This window comes from Hakea prostrata, chromosome 10, assembly GCF_041222555.1.
Source record: "Hakea prostrata isolate BN-2017 chromosome 10, UWA_Hpros_2, whole genome shotgun sequence".
In the NCBI taxonomy this organism is placed as follows: Eukaryota; Viridiplantae; Streptophyta; class Magnoliopsida; order Proteales; family Proteaceae; genus Hakea; species Hakea prostrata.
The window spans coordinates 11,603,783-11,621,875 of NC_142609.1; the positions used below are offsets into that span (position 1 = coordinate 11,603,783).

The window sequence follows — 18,093 nt, forward strand, 5'->3', positions numbered from 1 at the left end:
AATGACTTATCTAGAAAGAAGCAAATGAATTTAGGATTCTATTTTACTAAGGAAAGATTAAGGTTATCACATCGAGACAAAATTTACCAACGAAGTATGTTATTGTGCAAATTTAAAAAATATTTTGGAGGGTTTCACCAACCTTAGAATGTCCTCAAATCTTCTAGATTGAGGATGTAAGCATGATAATAGTAAGTTTACCACAAAAAAAAAAAAGAGCATGATAATAGTATCAAACTTGGGGGTATATGTGTAATTTTTTCCATCTCATTATTATCCTTTTCTTTCTCCTGTAAAAAGTATATTCAGTTTCAGTGTTTCAGTTCGGTTCTCCGTAACAAATGGGCGAACCGAGTGGGACTCCACGATGGGACTGTTGGGATAGGAAAACTCTAAAACTTTTTTTTTTGGGTAAGAGGAAAACTCTAAACTGAAAGGCCATGGTTAATGGTTGAACCATTCTGGAGCAATGAGTAGCAGAATGCCGTGAGATCGACGAACAAAGCATCTCTGATATTCGTTCTCAGTCGTTGTCGCTTAGTGGCGAAGGTCCAACTAAGTTGTAATTTATAAAGATCTGTCCCTCTTTCTCTCTTTAAGTTCTAAAGGCACAACTCTGGAGTGGGGTTGCGAGTGAGGCTGCCTTGGTCGTCTCGTGCTGTCACAGTCGTCGGTGTCTTACTGCAAGGCTTACGGGTTCGTTCTCTCTCTGTTGTTTACTTTCATCAACAGAATATGTCTGCTTGTTATGTGATGATTCTTACTAATTTGCTTAACCTGAGATCTTTTCAAGTCTTTCTCTAGAGTCTGGGTTGACTGGGAATTTATTGTAGTAGTAATATTTATGTCTAGTGGTTGCGTTTAAGTTTTAATCGTTGTGGACGAAGGGACTGTGGGTGTATTATCCATCAATCACCTATGCTTGAATCTGGTCTGGGCTTTTTGCAGTTGGGTTTTGATTTCCGTGTGAATTTGTTATTTCTTAAACGAAAAAGAGATTGCTTCCATATATTGGAAGTTTGTTTCGTAATTAGATGAGAAATGAACTGTATGTGCGGGATTAGCAACTGACGAAATGTCAAATATATTAAATTGGGAGTGGAGAGTGACAAATTTATGAATTGGCATGGAGTGAAACTTGAAGCCCAGTTGGAATGTTTGTACTGATGTTTAGAGTTGTTGCAGATATTGCATTCTTAACTGGAAATGTAGCGGTAGTGTGGATCATTTGCATTTATGTGGACTGAAGTTGCATAATTCATAATATTGGTGCAAGATAAAGGTACACAATACAGATTGGAGAAACTAAACGAGCAATGATCATAGAAGTGATGAGGGAAGACATGCATAGCTTAGGACTTCTATAGTTTTAATAGAATCGATTGGAGTCAATTAGCTTATAGGACTGTGTATATATATAAATCACTTGATTTATGAATGGCACTGTAGGACAGACATTATTTGTCTGGGAAAATTTATATTTGGACTGAAATTGAAAATTTTAATGGATCCATATTGTTTTGCTCGGCTCCTTGCAATTTCCTGGTTGAAGCGATATGTGCAACAACTTGGGAAAAAAATGCCAGTTTAAATACTAAGTCTATAGAACAAATTGGAAATAATTTCTTAAATTTAAGGAAAAAAAATACAATAGCGATATTTGCATAGGGAAACATCTGCAGTGAAACTATGCATATTGCTGCTTGTAGATATGGATTTTTCATTCTTTTGCACTGTGTTTTTGATTCTTTGGTTTTTTTAACATATGTATACCACAATCTCAATTCTCAACAGAAGGAAGTTATTTCGTGGTAGCTTCTAAATAAGTCATGGCTGCTCTGGTTGGAACTCTTGTTTTCCCCTCGGTTCAAGGTCATAGAATCTGGGAAGATCCAGCCTTCATTAAGTGGAGAAAGAGGGATCCTCATGTTTCACTTCACTGCCATGATACAATTGAAGGTGAGAACTTATTTTCTCCAAATTTGTCGGTAGTTGAATTTGTGATAACTTGGGGGAAGTGGTTTGTTTGGCAAGTGCTACTTTCACATGATTCTACTCCTTGATTGAACAGGTTACTTGTATTATAGACTGAATGGTGAAGTGGATTGTTTGGGTAGCGGGGGTTATTGGGTAATAAATATGTTTTCAGGTTTTGTAAAGACAATCCTTAAATTGCATATGCCACTTCCTTGTATCTTTAGCTTGAATTAGTGGGATGAAAGGCATCAGTAATGTCATAAGACATTGGAGGTTGCCAGGTTGGAAACCTGAGAGGGAGCTGGTTTTGTTGGATAGAAGCTGAATCTCTGACAGTCCCAGATTATAGAAATAATATTTTGTGAGTGTGATTGACACGATAAGTATGAGAACTGATATGCAGAAATAGAGTTAGGAACCTGAATAATATGCCAATAATCCAAATTGGTGTATCTGTGTTTGACTTGGTTGTTGGATTAGTAGCGACACTTTGGAGCATCTACACGTCAGATTCCTTGGCTTTTGTATCCCTTGGTGGTAACAGTAAGGTTCCTCCATTGTGACCAAGCGGTTTCTAGTTCCAGTCTGAAAACAGTCACTTTGCAAATGCAGGACTGAGGCTGCATAGGCTTGGTTCAAGATCTTGATCTTGAGGTCCATATTGCCAACTCAAAATAGTGAGTTGGCTTGAGGTCTTGCTGAGTTGGTGGAATTTTTTCCTCATTACTCGAGACTTCAACTTGAAGGGTGTTAAGAATCATTTGGGGCTGAAACTTGCTGTTCAGCTAATGAAAAAGAAAATAGTGCAAATTTCAGTTCCACTTCTGACCCAAGTTGTAAACCTATACGCTGAAGCAAAACTTAAGATGGCTCATTGTACACATAACATACTCATACACTAGAGCTGAAAGTCAAAAGTTCAAACAAGTCTAATACATCACATATGTCCATTGTTTAAATTACGAAGTTCAAATGATAATTGAATCATCAAATTTACAACTCGAGGGTCAAGACTCGAGACACGATTTGCTAAGCACATCATCTCATAATGCTAAATGGAAAAAGCTAGTGAGTTCTTGTACTGTGCTCAACCGTTTCTTACGCATGGTGGGGATAACACGAGGGTTCTCTCTAACAAACACAGAGACTCTAAGTATGGCATGGCAACTGCCTTTTGGTTCTATCAGAACTTCAAGCCCAACATAACTTGGAAGTCATCCATGGGTATCACCATTAGAATGGTCTTCCCAAAGCAAGAGCCCATCTTGTTGCATTTGTACTTTCAAGTGCACAAGGTCACCCAAGTAATATAGAAGTAAGTGAGAATGAGATATCATTCACATGAGGATCGGAAAGAATCAAATTATGTACCAACTTAAAAAACACTTCTAATTATCTAGTGATCAAAACTGAGAATTAACTATTGATTATATTAACAAAATCATGAAGGAAAATACTAAGCAATTCAATTAATGAAAATACTAGAGTTTTGATTTCACCAAATATGTCAAAAATGATCAATTCCTCCCCTTCTTACAATCAATTTACTCTCTACTCTTGCCAATAGGATTACTAACTAGATTACCCCACCTGTTACGCTTGACGGTCCCTAACACATCAAATCCCTTCTACCTTTTATGCATAGAAGACCAATTTAATGCATTGCATGAAACATAGAATCCCTAAACAATGTTGAACAAACTGTCTAACTTGTTACGCTTAGATGTTAGATGTAATTTATCATTCTTCAACCCTAGGTCTAGCATGCATTCTCCACTGTTACATGTATGAAAACATACCACGAAATTTATGAATGTTGATTAGGCATTCAGACATTAACAACAAAACTGAAGAAAGTGAAGAATAAAGTATTGTATTGCATAAAAGAGAGAAAGCAATAAATTAATTCATGTAAGGATCCATTTGCACTCTAGTGATAGAAGTTTAGAACATCATGAGAGAAGAAGAAGAAGAAGAAGTTTGGGGAAACATCACTCTAGAGGAAGAAAAACTCTAGCTTGGGTAGTAGCTCGCCTAATACTCCTTTGATGCTTGTCTGAACATCTCCAGCAGCTCCTCCTCTATGAAATTCGTCTCCACCCTTCTAAAAACGTCCCCTATGGCTGGAGTTTGCTCCCCTTTATAGAGTGATTTCCTAGATCACATGGGATATGATTCCTGACACAGTTTGAAAAAAACTCTGAGTTCCTAATCTGACTCAACGAAGAAATCTATTGTCTAAGTGGCATATAAATCACACTAATTTTAAGTGCTCAAATGCACAATCCCAGTGTTGGATTTAAAGATCAAGAAGTCATGAAGCTCTTGTCCAAAAATCAGCTTGATCAGACGCCAGATGACCATCAAATGAAGGACGTGATCGAAACTGGAAAGAGCACATTCAGAAACGGGATTTTTCCCTCTTCCTTCTTTGAATAGGTTTTCTTTTCCTCTTTTTCCGTATTTGATCAAACTTAACCTCCACTAATTGCTTCAAGTAAATCCTAGTTGTTGAAGGAGTCTGAGTGCTAAAATGATTCACTATAACCACAAATAATAAATTTGAATTAGGATTTGCTGTTATAAATATAAACTACCAAAATTACTTAAATTTGAGGAGAATGCATTTGATGATCATTTGCATGTGATATTAAGGTAATATGATACAAACCAATTGCGAACAAATGAAATGTATTCAGTTAATTACTCAAAATAGTATGCATAAAATAAACTTATCACATCTCAATAGGCACCGATCTAGTGTGCCAACTGCAGGTTGAGTAGTTGAGTGATCTTCCTTGATATGATTCACATCCTTGACTAACTTCAACCCAAGTCACTTGGTCTCTGACTTAGAGATGCAATAATGGGTGACCCCTATGTCAATCATCACTAGGTTTTTTTGGTTAATCTTCGCTTAGCAGCTATCCTTGTGATACAACCTCTTTCTCATGTCTGCCTATTCAAGGTATATATCGGTCAACAGTTGGAAGAATTCCCACTTCAGCTCCTCATCCTCTAATTCCTCAACAAGCAAAGAGGCAACTTGCACAACATTGACTGTTTCTCATTAGGGGAAGCATCACTTCTGTATGGTTCATGGCACAAGAAGCACCACCAAGGGCTTTGAAGGGCTCTTGTGTTAGGGGGGTAGGTTCGAGTAATCTATCAATTGTTCAACTATCTTTTTTTTGTAAATAAGTTAGTCCTACACCAGTCTTCAATCCCTCAAAGAAATGGAACACCTTGCCCTTCTCGAACATATGTTTGATGTCAAGCTTTAGGGCCATTAACTGTTTGGCATACTCCCATATTGTTCTAGTGTGCTAAAGTTGGTATTGGTTTACTTGAGCAATTTAGTTGACATTTTCAGGGAGAACTTGGTCCTTTTTTTGTTTTGTTTTATTTCCTCTGTTCCTTCTTTTAAGTGCTCCCATGTGTTAATCCTGCACAATCCCTCGTAGATGGCATTGTAATGGAAGTAGCACCAATGCTTGGATTAGTTGTTGAGTACATCATAGCCAGCAATGACTTGGCTACCTCACCAGGTCCTTTGGCTTTGAAATATTGTTTCATGAAGTAAGTAGTTCCCCAACTCCTTGTCATCTATGGCACCCTTGCACCCCCATTAATGTCTTGCTCAGGTACTTGTATCATTTTATGTGAGGATGGGATGCTGACACCACAGTCACCACTCCACTAGAGCTTTTTACTCCAACATGACAACTCTATTTGAGCACCAAGGGCCTGCATGCTAGAGGATTTGGTGCCCCTCAATAGCATTGGTCTTCTCCATGAGTGGTTGTTGCTCCTCTCAAGTGTATCTTCCTTCATTACTTACAAGGTGGACGCTCTATGAAGCCTTCATTATTCAGACCTGGGCTTTGAGGGCCTCAATGAGGTTCTTAGTGCTTGGCTGGAATCATTAGCCATGCATGCTGCTTTGATTCCAACTGTCGTGCACAATTCCAAACATGTTCCTACTGCAGAATTTGTTAGCTCACAGTGGTCATGTGTCAGCTTAGACCATCTGTTCATTGACAATGGAAAGCGTGACAAACCAGCTCTAAAGGGAATCTCCAAGCAAAGTGTGTAGTTGATGTAAACCAGGATCTAGGGTTAAGGGTAAGAGGTAATTTTCCTAGATTTATGGTTGCCCAGGAAATTCCAGCAAAGAGGAATGAAAGTCTAGGGTTTCAGAGGGTATTTTTCAGACTTTCAAGCTCAGTACAGTGTGAACAATGTTTGGAATAATTCTGGATTTAGGGTTTAGGAAGGCTCAGTCAGGGGGGATAGGGTCCCTATCTATGCTGGTTCTGTGATTAAGAATTAGGGTTCAATGTTTCAAAGGCTTAGGGGGTCTGAATAGTCAAAACTTAGGGTTTCAGAAGCTCTTAGATTCTGCAGAATTCTTCCCACAAAGAAGATGAATTGCAGGATTTTAGAACCTAAGAAAAACAAGGTTAAATAAGAGGGAACTGTAGGATTAGAACCCAAAGGGTGATTGCGACCTAATTGGAGTGAAAAGGGAGGCTTAAGGGTATGGCAAAAGGAAACTACAGGGGGTGGAGTGCTATGGTATCCGTAGTGAAGGAGGGGGACGGAGGCCTGCAGGTGCCAGAGGGAGTGGGGGAAGGGGCTGGGAGGTTGTAGGGCTTAGGGGGAATGATTAAGGGAACCAGGTGGGGAAGACTGCAGTTGAAGTGTGTCAGAAAAGATAGGGGTCAAGGGTGCACAAAACAGGGGAAGGGTGGGGGATGCTGCTGTATTTAGTTGGAGGCTGTATTTGATAGCTAGAAGGCTTTGATGATGCTTTTACTCTGTTGGATTGATGAAGAATATGAAGAACTACACAATTTCACTCAACAAAGCCTACCCAACAAGGAGACCTTGGTCCTCAACTCGATCAAATTTAGTACTCATCAAAACTGAAAATTACAATGCAAGAATAGGCTATTTATAACCTAATAATAAAAGACTCCGACTGGGATTGGGAATCCCTAAAAGGTAAGGTTCCCAACTCTAGAACACTACACTCAAAAAAATTACTACAAGACCCCAGCCCTAGGATTGGAATTTTACTAACACACTTTAAGTCATCTTTAAAAGCACATGCTAATTAAGATGACTTAGGACTCAAGCAACAACTTTAAATCAAAACAAACTTCTGAAAGATAAGAACCCCTTGGATAAGGAATCTTATGTTATCCACAACTAACTCACTCAAAGTGGACTATGACTCTCAAACTATTAACTCAATTAAGAAATTAAAAATAGATCCATGACCCTTGAATCAAGGGAATTCTTTCTAGACTCATATTAAGCCCTAAAAGGCCTAAAAATGTCCAAAATGCCCTTGAGTGGGATTTGGCCAGCTTTGGACTAGATTCTTTGGTTTGAGTTTTGGGCCTAATTAGGGGGGAGGGGGTCAACTGTGTTCACTTCAGTTCCCCACTTCTTGAAAACATTCATCTCCTGATGTTAGTGCTTGTCATGTGTCTCCAAATCAATCCTCTGAAGGTCTTGTATGCGAACTTGACCTCTCATCTTGCAGTGGTTAAGTAGTAGGCATAGAGTAACGAATACAGCTCATATACAGAACTCTGGAAGAATGATGGATTGACGGATGTGATCTTCAAGTCTAGGAGCCTCTTTTTCAACTGAGCAAGAAGGCATGAGGAAGTGGTTGGTGAAGCTCTGGGAGTCCTTTGTTACCTCCTCTATCAGCATCATAGCTAGGGCTTGGAGGACTCTGGTATTATCCCTCAAAAGAAATTTGAGCACCAAGGGAGGGCCTGTTTGCAAGGAATTGGGGCTGGTATAGCCCTGATGTTTGGGGGGTAGCATTGTCTTCTCCATGGTGCTACAGACAAAAAAGGTCTTCAGTGGGGTCGGTACCTCCTTACTTCCCATTCTGACTGGTGCTGCTGATTTAATCAAAATACACTTGGTGAGGGCACCTTTGTCAACTGTTATGCCCTGGACTTCAACGACTGGCATCTCTTTCTGGTCCTTTTCTATTCTAGCCATAGGGTCCTCATTGAACTTTCCTAATGTAGCTGTAGGAGTCATGGATAGTAGGGACCTTGATATTGGTCCAAGTAGGTTACCTTATCACTATAGTCTTCTAGGGCTTCCTCTGGTGGTTGCCATGGGGTCTCTGTGTCAGGAGTTGGTTGGTGCATGTTGGGGACAACAACTGACGGCAACTCCCCTTTTTTGAGGAGATTGTTTGGCTAAGTGCTCTTCTACTCAATTTTATCAATCTTCTCTGACCCATCTTCTAGAGGAAGCGTTTGATTGGGTGGGATTGATCTTCTACCTGATGTGGCATGGTCTATAGAGTCACTCAAGGTTTTTCCCTCTATCTGTAGAGCTTCCTGAGTTGGGGCTTCTAGCTTCAATTCTTCCTAGACTAGAAGGGGCTTGACTTTAGGCGATCTTCAGTTTGAGGTGCAGAACTTTGACTAGATTTTGTTGGGTTGGACTCTGTATACCTATTTTTCTACCTTCCTCTTATAGATTCAAGGGAAAGAGTACAATATTTTTGCCCCTATGCTCAAGTGTTTACTCACCTATGGATAGTTAATCATTATCAAAAAGCCATGGTCTATCCAAAATTACATCAGTCATTCTCATGGGAACTACATTAAACCAAAACTCATCAACATGGGCATGTAAACTAATGGGAACTAGACATCTGAACTTTACCTCAATAATTTCGTGGTTGAGGAGTCCAACTGTGTAGGTATGGGGATGTGTTTCCATTGGTAATTGTGCCTTTTGTACAGATAACTCAAACATGACATTGGTGTTGCACCCATTGTCAGTGATAGTTGTACATGTGACCTTTCCAACCTTCAGTTGGGTTTGGAACGAGCTGTTTCTTCTCCAGTCGTCTTCTTCGGGTCTAGTAACAAAAATTTTGGAGAGAAAATTCATCGCTGGTCCATACTTCTAGTCATGGTGGGAGAGATCTCGCCACTCAAAAAAAGCGAGATCTCAGTCAAGATCTACAAAAAAAAACTGGGGTAATCTCTGTGGCCCATCTTGGTGGGTTTTAGGGCCCCAGTTGGGTTAAAACTTGGTATTTAGCCTATTTAAGGCCTTTTGAACACATTTGTGGCCTTAGATTTGTGAGAACATAACCCTAAGCATGTCTTTTAAGTCGACCCTATGTGTAAAACCGAAATTCTGTGAAATGCAAGGTTAGACAACATGTAATGTAAAGATATTAAGTAATTCAAGTTATCAACTATCAAGTATCAAATACATTAACATTTCACATCAAATATTCAAGTGATCAACCTATCAAAGAACTTAAATAGTTAAATGTCTTCAAATTTTACAACCATAAGAAGTTTTAGACTTTTGGTAAGTCATAAATCATAATCCATAAGTTCACAACTCACAAGTCACAAGATTGACAAGAGTGCCAGAGTAACAAGATTACAATCAACATCTTACAAAGTTACAACTTACAACTTACAAGACTATAAGAGTATCACTCAGCATTCTGCATCAGCTGATTCTGAACGTGGCCACATATGACTCGCAAGTCAACCCATCACTGTAGTATGTCAAATATCGGTTTGCATGGAACTGATATGTCTCCATGTCAGAATACTGGAGGAATATCACTCTAGGATAACCGTCAATCGTGGGTGGGTGAAAGTGCCATTCTTGTTGTTGTTGTTGTTCATATTGTTGTTGAGTATGTGGGTCGGGGTTTCTAAACCACTCAGTTAACAACCCACCTTCACTCCCATATGTGTACTCTCCAGGTGCAGGGTCTTGAGGAACAGCATGATCTCCATAAGAAGAATACCCAGTGCAATCTGACCCGGTGCTTTGATACCCGTATAGGTACCCCGATGTCTGCCAACTGTCCAAACTTTGCTATTGTGAATCACTGTAACCATGATCTAGGCTCATGCTTCCCATGTTCAATTCAAGATCATGCATGCTTGCATCATCATTCGTTTGCCCCTAGTGTGATCTGCTCTTCCTACTCCTAGCATATGCTCTTCCTACTCCTAGCATAAGTCCGAGAGATATGGGAACTGTGGCTCGCATGTGTCGGACGACTCGGAGCTGGTGGAGGTGACTCCCTTTTTTAACGCTGACTTCCACCAGCAACACCACCAGCTTGACTGCCTGACTCAATGGCTGACTTGGGCCACTTGGCCCTCTGGTATCATCGGCATCATCTGAACCCCGATTACTAGATGTCACCGCAGTTGTTTCAAGTAGACCTGGTGGATCCACAAATGGTACAGTTGGTCCTTCTGATGCTGCTACAGCAACCTGACCCTCATCAGAAGACACGTGCTCAACCACAACATTTGGGCCCATAGAAGCAGTAATGGTAGGATCTGGCTGCCCTCCTAGCTCTGAAAAGCTTCCAGAAGAAAGTGGTGGGTCTACGGCCAGGAGGGCAGCCGGATCCACAACTTTCTGCTAGCTTCCATTGCAGCCTGCATTTGTCTCCACTCGGCCTGTGACTCAACACCCATAACCCTCCTCTCATCGTTGTCTGATTCCTCATCAACATCAACAAAAGGTCTAGCCAGCACTGTATCCTCAAATTCCCTTTGCTTTTTTGTGCCTTCTCCTCCTTTTTTTGTTTCCCTCCCTTTAAAGTTGTTGCAATTGTTTTTTGCACTTCATAAGGAACCTTGGGACACTTGGAAACATCTTTGTAGCCACCAACCAAATGTTGTTTTAATCTGATTGAACCACCAGAATTTAAGGTCTTAAGGCAATACTTGCATCGATAATTTTTCTTGTCGGTAGTTAGTGGATCCCCATGTTGCCAAGCAACGTCTTGAGTCCCACTACCAGTGCCGCCACTCCCACTAATTGCCATTTAAGATACAAGTGTACAACACTGAAATACATACATGAATGTTCCCAAATAATCATTAGAATAATTTTTAAATAAATTAAAACATGTAAAAACAATTTATAAAACAACAAAACACACACTTTGTTCTAAGATAACATATATACAATGCTCAAACAGACATGTTTGTATTTTTAAAATAAACTACATAATATAAGCATCATTTAAAAAAAAAAAAAAGATAAATTTTTAATAAAATTTATATTTCATAATTATGTTATTTAATTATTTAAATCAAAAAAATAAAAATAAATACAACAAGCATGATAATCAAAATATGAATATATGGGATTGTAGCCCTCTCAATGTAGTTTAACAAGTGATAATCACATTAATATCATAAGTATTTATTTATAATTTTAAATTTTTAGATAATATATTTTTTAAATACGAAAATTCAAAAAAAATTAATAACCAAAAATAAAATTTTTTCCATGAAAGTGTAGATCAAAGCTTGATCATCAACATATATTTATACTACACTCACACACCCATTGTAGAACCTTCTATTTTAAAAAAATTCAAATTTGGGGGAAAATCTTACCTTTGTTGAAGATCACTTGAAATAGACTTGAATCTGCTATTGTAGATGTGTTGATGATGTTTAGAAGTTGAATCCCCAACAAATTCCAGCCAAAAATCAACTTTTTCGGCAAAAAATAGACTTGCAGCGAGAGAGAGGCTCGAGAGAGGCGAGATATGCCTCTCTCGAGCGAGACAAGGGGTTTTTAAACCCCCTAAAGAGGTGGTTGGACCACCTTACATGAGATCTCGTGAGATGGCGAGATCTCGACTCGAGATCTCCCATCTCTCCACTCTCGCCTCTCATCTCGTCTATCTCCCACCATGCTTCTAGTAACCATCAATAGGGAGACTATCTGCAATCTCCTCCATGATTATGGCTATTGAGAGTGCATCAAAGGTGGTGTTCGGGTTGCTGGAAACTGCGGTTCTGATACCAATTGATGTAAACCAGGGTCTAGGGGTAAGGGTAAAGTGGTAATTTCCCTAGATTTATGGTTGCCAAGGAAATTCCAGTGAAGAGGAATGAAATTTTGAGGGTTTCAGAGGTTGTTTTTCACACTTTCAAGCTTAGTACAGTGCGAACAAGGTTTGGGGTAATTGCGATTTAGGGTTTAGGAAGGTTCGATCGGGGGGTTAGGGTCCTATCTATGCTGGTTCTGTGATTCAGAACTAGGGTTTGTTTCAGAGGGTTTTTTTTTTTTTTTTTTTGGGGGGGGGGGGGGGGGGTCTGAATGGTCTAAACTTAGGTTTTCAGAAGCTCTTAAAATTCTGCAGAATTCTTCCCATGAAGAAGATGAATTGCAGGATTATAGAACCTAAGAAAAGCAAGGTTTAATAAGAGGGACTGTAGGATTAGGTCCCAAAGGGTGATTGCGACCTCATTGGAGTGAAAAGGGAGGCTTAAGGGGCTAGGAAAAGGAAACTGCAGGGGATGGGGTGCTAAGGTAGCCGTTGGGAAGAAGGAGGGGGAGGGAGGCCTACAGGTGCTAGAGGGAGTGGGGGAAGGGGCTGGGAGGGCATAGGGCTTAGGAGAAATGACTAAGGGAACCATGGGGTGGGGGAAGTCTGCTGTTGAAGTGTAGCAGCAATGATAGGGTAGGGGGAGTGTTGCGCAGAACAAGGAAGGGTGGCGGATGCTGCGGTGCTTACTTGGAGGTTGTGTTTGCTTGCTTGAAGTCTTTGATGATGCTTGTACTCTGCTGGATTGATGAAGAAGATGAAGAACTAGAACAATTTTACTATACCAAGGCCTACCCAACAAGGAGAGCTTGGTCCTTAACTCAAATCAAATTTATTAATCATCAAAATTGTAAATTACAAAGCAAAAATAAGCTATTTATAGCTTGAAAATAAAAGACTCTAACTGGGGTTGGGAATCCCTAAAAGATAAGGTTCTCAACTCTAGACCGCTCCACTAAAAATAGGAATCAAATTACTATAAGACCACAACCTTAGGATTGGTTTCTTACCAAAACACTTTAAATTATATTTAAAAGCGCATGCCAGTCAAGATAACTTAGGACTCAAGCAACAACTTTAAATCAAATCAAACTCCTAAAATATAACCCCTATGGATAAGGAATCTTATCTTATTCGCAACTGACTCACTCTACTGGACTTAAAGTGGACTATAACTCTCATACTACTAACTCAAATAAGAAACTAAAAATAGATCCATGATCCTTGGGTCGAGGGAATTCTATCTAGACCCATATTAAGCCCTAAAAGGCCTAAAATTACCAAAATGCCAGTTTGGGATTGGCTTCTTTGGTTTGAGTTTTGGGCCCAATTATTATTATTATTTTTGGGGGGGGGGTTCAACCGTGTTCAAATCAATAGTGATGACTACTGTTGTAGTTATTTGTTAAGTTTAATGGAAATGATTCTGTACGTATACGGTATACCAACTACTTCAGTCAAATTGAAACTTTGTGTTGGTTGGCACAAGATGGATAGAGATGTAAAGAAAAGAAAACAATGAAATAAGGTGAATGAAAAAATATATTGTCGTCGTGTTTGGTTGTCAATTGTTTGGGGGGGGGGAACCTTTTTAATTTTATTCACCAAAAAGTTGTTGGACAATTGACAATATTCACTTTGGACACAAGTCCCAAGACCAATTTAGTAGAAAAGCTCATGGCATGTTTAGTTACATGAATCCAGGGATTTGAAATGAATGGGATTTCAAATGGATTCATGGTTCAAAAAAATAACTGTTTGGTAGATGAAATTTGTGGATTCATGGGGAGTAACACGACGGAACTCTACAAACTTTGATAGAGTTCTACGAACTAGTCATCACTCCCCGTGAGTCCACACGACGGAACTCTACAAACTAGCCTTAAATCTATCAAAGTTCGTAGAGTTCTGTCGTGTTACTCCCCGTGAATCCACAAATTTCATCTATTTTATAATTAGGGTGGTATCCGTGGATTTCACCCAATACCCATGGCTTAATTCACGTTTTTAGGCAAAAATAGTGAAATCCCTGGATTTTCACGAATCCAAGGATGTTTTGCAACCAAACAGGTATTAATCTCTGATTCATGAATCCAGGGATTTGAAATCCCTGGATTCAGAGAACCAAACAGGCCCTAAGATATTTTACCACTCCCAAGACAAAATCCAGAAACTGTCAGAAGATCTCCCATCCCTATTGTCAAACCAAACAGCATCAAATTTTTTTCAATCCATGGGAAATTCATACAATAAGTTAGTTTTTTCTGTTCATTTCTATCATCTTACAACTGTTCACAGATATATAGGATATTTATTGCTTAACTTAAATGCCACCTTTTTTGTAACAAGCAATTTTGCTGCCTAAGCATGCCTTGCCACCATGACAACTATGTGTTGTTATGTTCGATAAGTTTGCAAACTCATCGTGCACCAAGATGGCCTTAATTGAGCATTTCAATGACTTCCAAGTTCCAAACTAAGCTGATGCTGGTAATGAGTCTCTTGAGATTCTCAATGGACGTTAGATTGCACTTTTCTATCAGATTTTAGAAAACAATGGGAAAAAAATTAGACCAGGTCCTTGGTAGCATGCACATTGCTAAACAACTGGTCAAAGTATTTCTGAGCTACAACATAGTCTCTGAAATTTCATATTGTATATAGTTGAATTACGTAGAAGTTTTCTAAAGTTCAGCTAAGGTTTGGGTATCTTTTTTACTTTACGGGAGTCTGATAAATATCTTGTCAATCCCTGTGCAAGTGAAAGTAAGTTGCCAATCCAGCCAACATGGTTATTTTTCAACTAACTCTTGGAACAATGATCAAATTCTATGCGTTTTACTTTTTGCATTTGAAACTTTAGCAGAATTCTTGTGACTTAATATATCTGGATACATTTTTCTTTGGGGTTCTTCTTTCACTGCTTCCATATGCTTTTTCATATTATTCTTATCTGTGAAAGTATCCTAGTAAATCCTTTTAAAATTGCTCTCTGTTTTTCTTGTTTGCATGTTTCCTAGCTGTTAATTTACTTGGTTTTTTAAGGTCAATATTATTTTGTTATTTGAATAGGATCTCTTCGATACTGGTATGAGCGCAACAAAGTAGACTATCTTGCAGCTAGTTCAGCTGTTTGGGGTGATGATGCTGTCTCCAGATCTATTGACAATGCTGCATTTTGGGTGAAGGACATGCCTTTTGTCAAGTCATTGTCTGGCTATTGGAAATTTTTCTTAGCCTCAAGTCCTACTAATGTTCCCATGAACTTCTATAGTAGTGAATTTGAGGATTCTGCATGGGAAAATTTGCCAGGTAAGCATGTCTCCTTCACTTTCTCCTCTCTACTTGAAGTTATTTGTTAGAAAACAAGCATTAAATAATCAAAACAGCAGCTGAACTTGAACAAAGAAAAGAGAGAAGAAGAAGAAGAGAAGAGAGATGAAGAACTAGTAGAAGAGGCTCATGATTCTTGCTTAAGAGTCTAGAATCACAGAGCCCTTTTATTTAATATTTATAGCTTCTAATGAATCTAATACAACTTGAGAGACAAGTAATTGTCCTCTAGAAAAAGGAAACAAAAAATTACAACTTTAGTAACTTCCTAGCTGCTAAAATAGAAAGTTCTGAAAATAGAAACTACCACCAAAATAGAAACTATGCTTTCTAAAATCTCCCAAACTTATGTAGCAAGACTCCAACATTAGAAATAGAAAGTAGAATAATATCAATAGCATAATACTGTTCACATAAACAGGATAAACAAAGTTACTATTCACGTGAACAGTAAAAACAAATTTTACTGTTCACGTGAACAGTGTCGCGAATAGTAAATAGCCCAAGTGTATATACTTCAACATTATTTTTTTCAGTCTTGTAAGACATGCTTTGGCTTCTGCATACTGTTTCCTTTTTCTTTTTCTTTTTTTCTCTTTTTTTTTCCCCTTGTCATTTTTTGATTGGGTTTGGAGAAATCTTCAAAGAAAAGTTCACCAAGATCCCATAAGAATTGGGGGCGAGGGGGAGAACTGGATTATCACCTTGGACAAATCAACTCCAAATCCAATTGAAACAAAAGCCGGTCCACTTATCTGCATTCAGGACACAACCCAAAGCCACAAAATTGAATATTGAAGATCATCTACAAGTGCTGAACACAGTGGTACTCTCAACTGATTAAATTTTCTAGAATCTCTCATGCAAAAGACACCGCAGTGGCAGGATACAACTCTCCATGTAATTCTTCCCTTGCTGTTCAGGAATACCATCAGACCTGCCAACTGCGTATTGAATTCCCCAACTAGTAAACCATAAAATCCAAGCTTCAGGAGAAGACAATAGCAGTTCAGTGGTACATAAACCTCAAACAAGCTGATGTAGTTGGCATCTGCTAGACTCTGCTCCTTTGCTGGTCAGTAGTAACAGAAATTGAATTTTTACCCTAAACTAAATTCTTTAGGAAAATTTTCACCTCACTAGCATGGAATAAATTTCGATCGAAATGGTTGAAATTTCGAACGAAATCACTGCATGTTCGGAAATTGTAACGAAACCTTCAAGATTTCGACCAAAATTTCACAGATTTCGACCATTTCACAGGTTTCGACCTAAATTTTGCTGGTTTCGACCAAAATTCGCAAGTTTCAACACTCCAACTTGTTTTTTACTTGGTTTTTGTTGATTTCTAACCCATTTTCACCTAATTTTCACAACTCCTTTGCCTTCAAACACAGCCACAACTGCTAGAAAGGAAACTCTGGCGGCAATGGAATGTGAAGCATGAGCCATACCCAACAGTTCCAGACTTTCCATTTTTTTATTTTTGTTTTGTTCATGCCTTAAATGATCTTGTATTGCCTTGAAATTCATATATGTTTAGTCGAGGACTATTATTTATGATTATATGTTGTTAAACTTTTTTTTTTATTTGTTACTATTTTTTTTTATTTTCTAATTTAAAAAACTATTTTTTAATGTATATATGATATATGGATTTCAACTTAATATATATGAGACACCAATACTAGATCTAGTTGGTCATTTTTTTTTGTTGACTTGTTGTATATGTAACCATTCTATCAAACAATTTATGTATGCTGATGATTCTATGCTTGTATGCAATGCAGTTTGTACTTGTTGAAACCAGTCATTTGTTAGTATACTGGAATGATAAATTTTTAGTAGTTTTTTGGGCAAAATACTAGTTCCATTGTGTTTATTATGCTTTAAATAGGTAGGAGGCAAAAAATCAGATGAAACGGAGGTCATATAAGGCCCGAAACCTAGGGTCGAAATTATAAAAAAAAACCATGCTCACTAGGGATCTTCACACCCGCTTGGTTACGGGTTTGAGTTCTGGAAACAAGGGTAAGGCTTTGTACATCTGCCCTTCCCCATAACCTGCTTAATGAGGGAGCCTTGTGCATTGGGTAAAGCCAACCTTTTCCTTGGGGATTTTCACACACATTCTTTCAAAGCGATTTTGAATTATTCTTAGCTTTTCTTAAATCTAGGGTTTCTAGGAAAGGGTTAGGTCTAGGTCTAGGTTTATAGTCGAGGGTCAAGGAGGGTGTAGGTAGAAGGATCCTAAAAGGAGTTAGGTATTGGTTGAGTGGTTTGAGAATTATGGCTAAAAAGTTGGGTTTGGTTTCTAAGGTTTGAATGAAGAAGATGAAAATTAGGCTCTACTAGGGTTTAGCGGGAAAGGAAGGGCTGCATCTGGTAGGGGAGGAGGAGAGGGGCTTGATTTCTAAAGGGAGTGAGGATTGGGTAAGGGGTTAGCGGAATCTAGGGATTTTAGAGTTTAGGTGAATTCTGGTTTATGAATTCTGGAAATTCAGAGCTGCCACAAGGAAGAAAGAAGAAGAAGATGACGAAGAAAAAGAGAAGAGGGGCTGGGGAGGGAGGGGATTAAGGAATAGGGATGACGGAGGGGTAGGAGTGCTGCCGCAGGGTAAGGAGAGCGAGAAGGGTGATGTGCGACCTTGGGGGGGTGCTGTAGTTGCAAGTTTTAGGGTTAGGGGTAGGAAAGCATGCAGATGGGAGGAAAAGAAAAGAAGGGGCAGGGCAGGGGGAGTGTCTTATACTTGAAGAATGTGAGGGGATTCAAGGGCTTCAAAATTCTGCATTAATCTCACACAACAGCAGCCACAAGCTCCCTTTTGGGGAAACAACTCCTATGCTTTGTTCCTTCAGATCTGAAATTTTATTCATTAATAATATGATCTGGT

The 18,093-nt window shown here is 38.9% G+C and overlaps 1 protein-coding gene across 1 annotated transcript in view; it reads left to right on the forward strand.

The window, feature by feature from the left end:
- The first annotated feature begins 322 nt into the window (after positions 1–322).
- The window catches only part of LOC149001909 (glycoside hydrolase family 2 protein), a 76,770-nt gene continuing 58,999 nt past the window's right edge, over positions 323–18,093 (forward strand). The window contains exons 1-3 of the mRNA XM_089137292.1: positions 323–696; positions 1,795–1,959; positions 14,939–15,178. Of these exons, the coding sequence (XP_088993418.1) occupies positions 1,830–1,959; positions 14,939–15,178 (370 nt within the window). The 5' untranslated portion in view covers positions 323–696; positions 1,795–1,829. The remainder of the gene's footprint in view (positions 697–1,794; positions 1,960–14,938; positions 15,179–18,093) is intronic.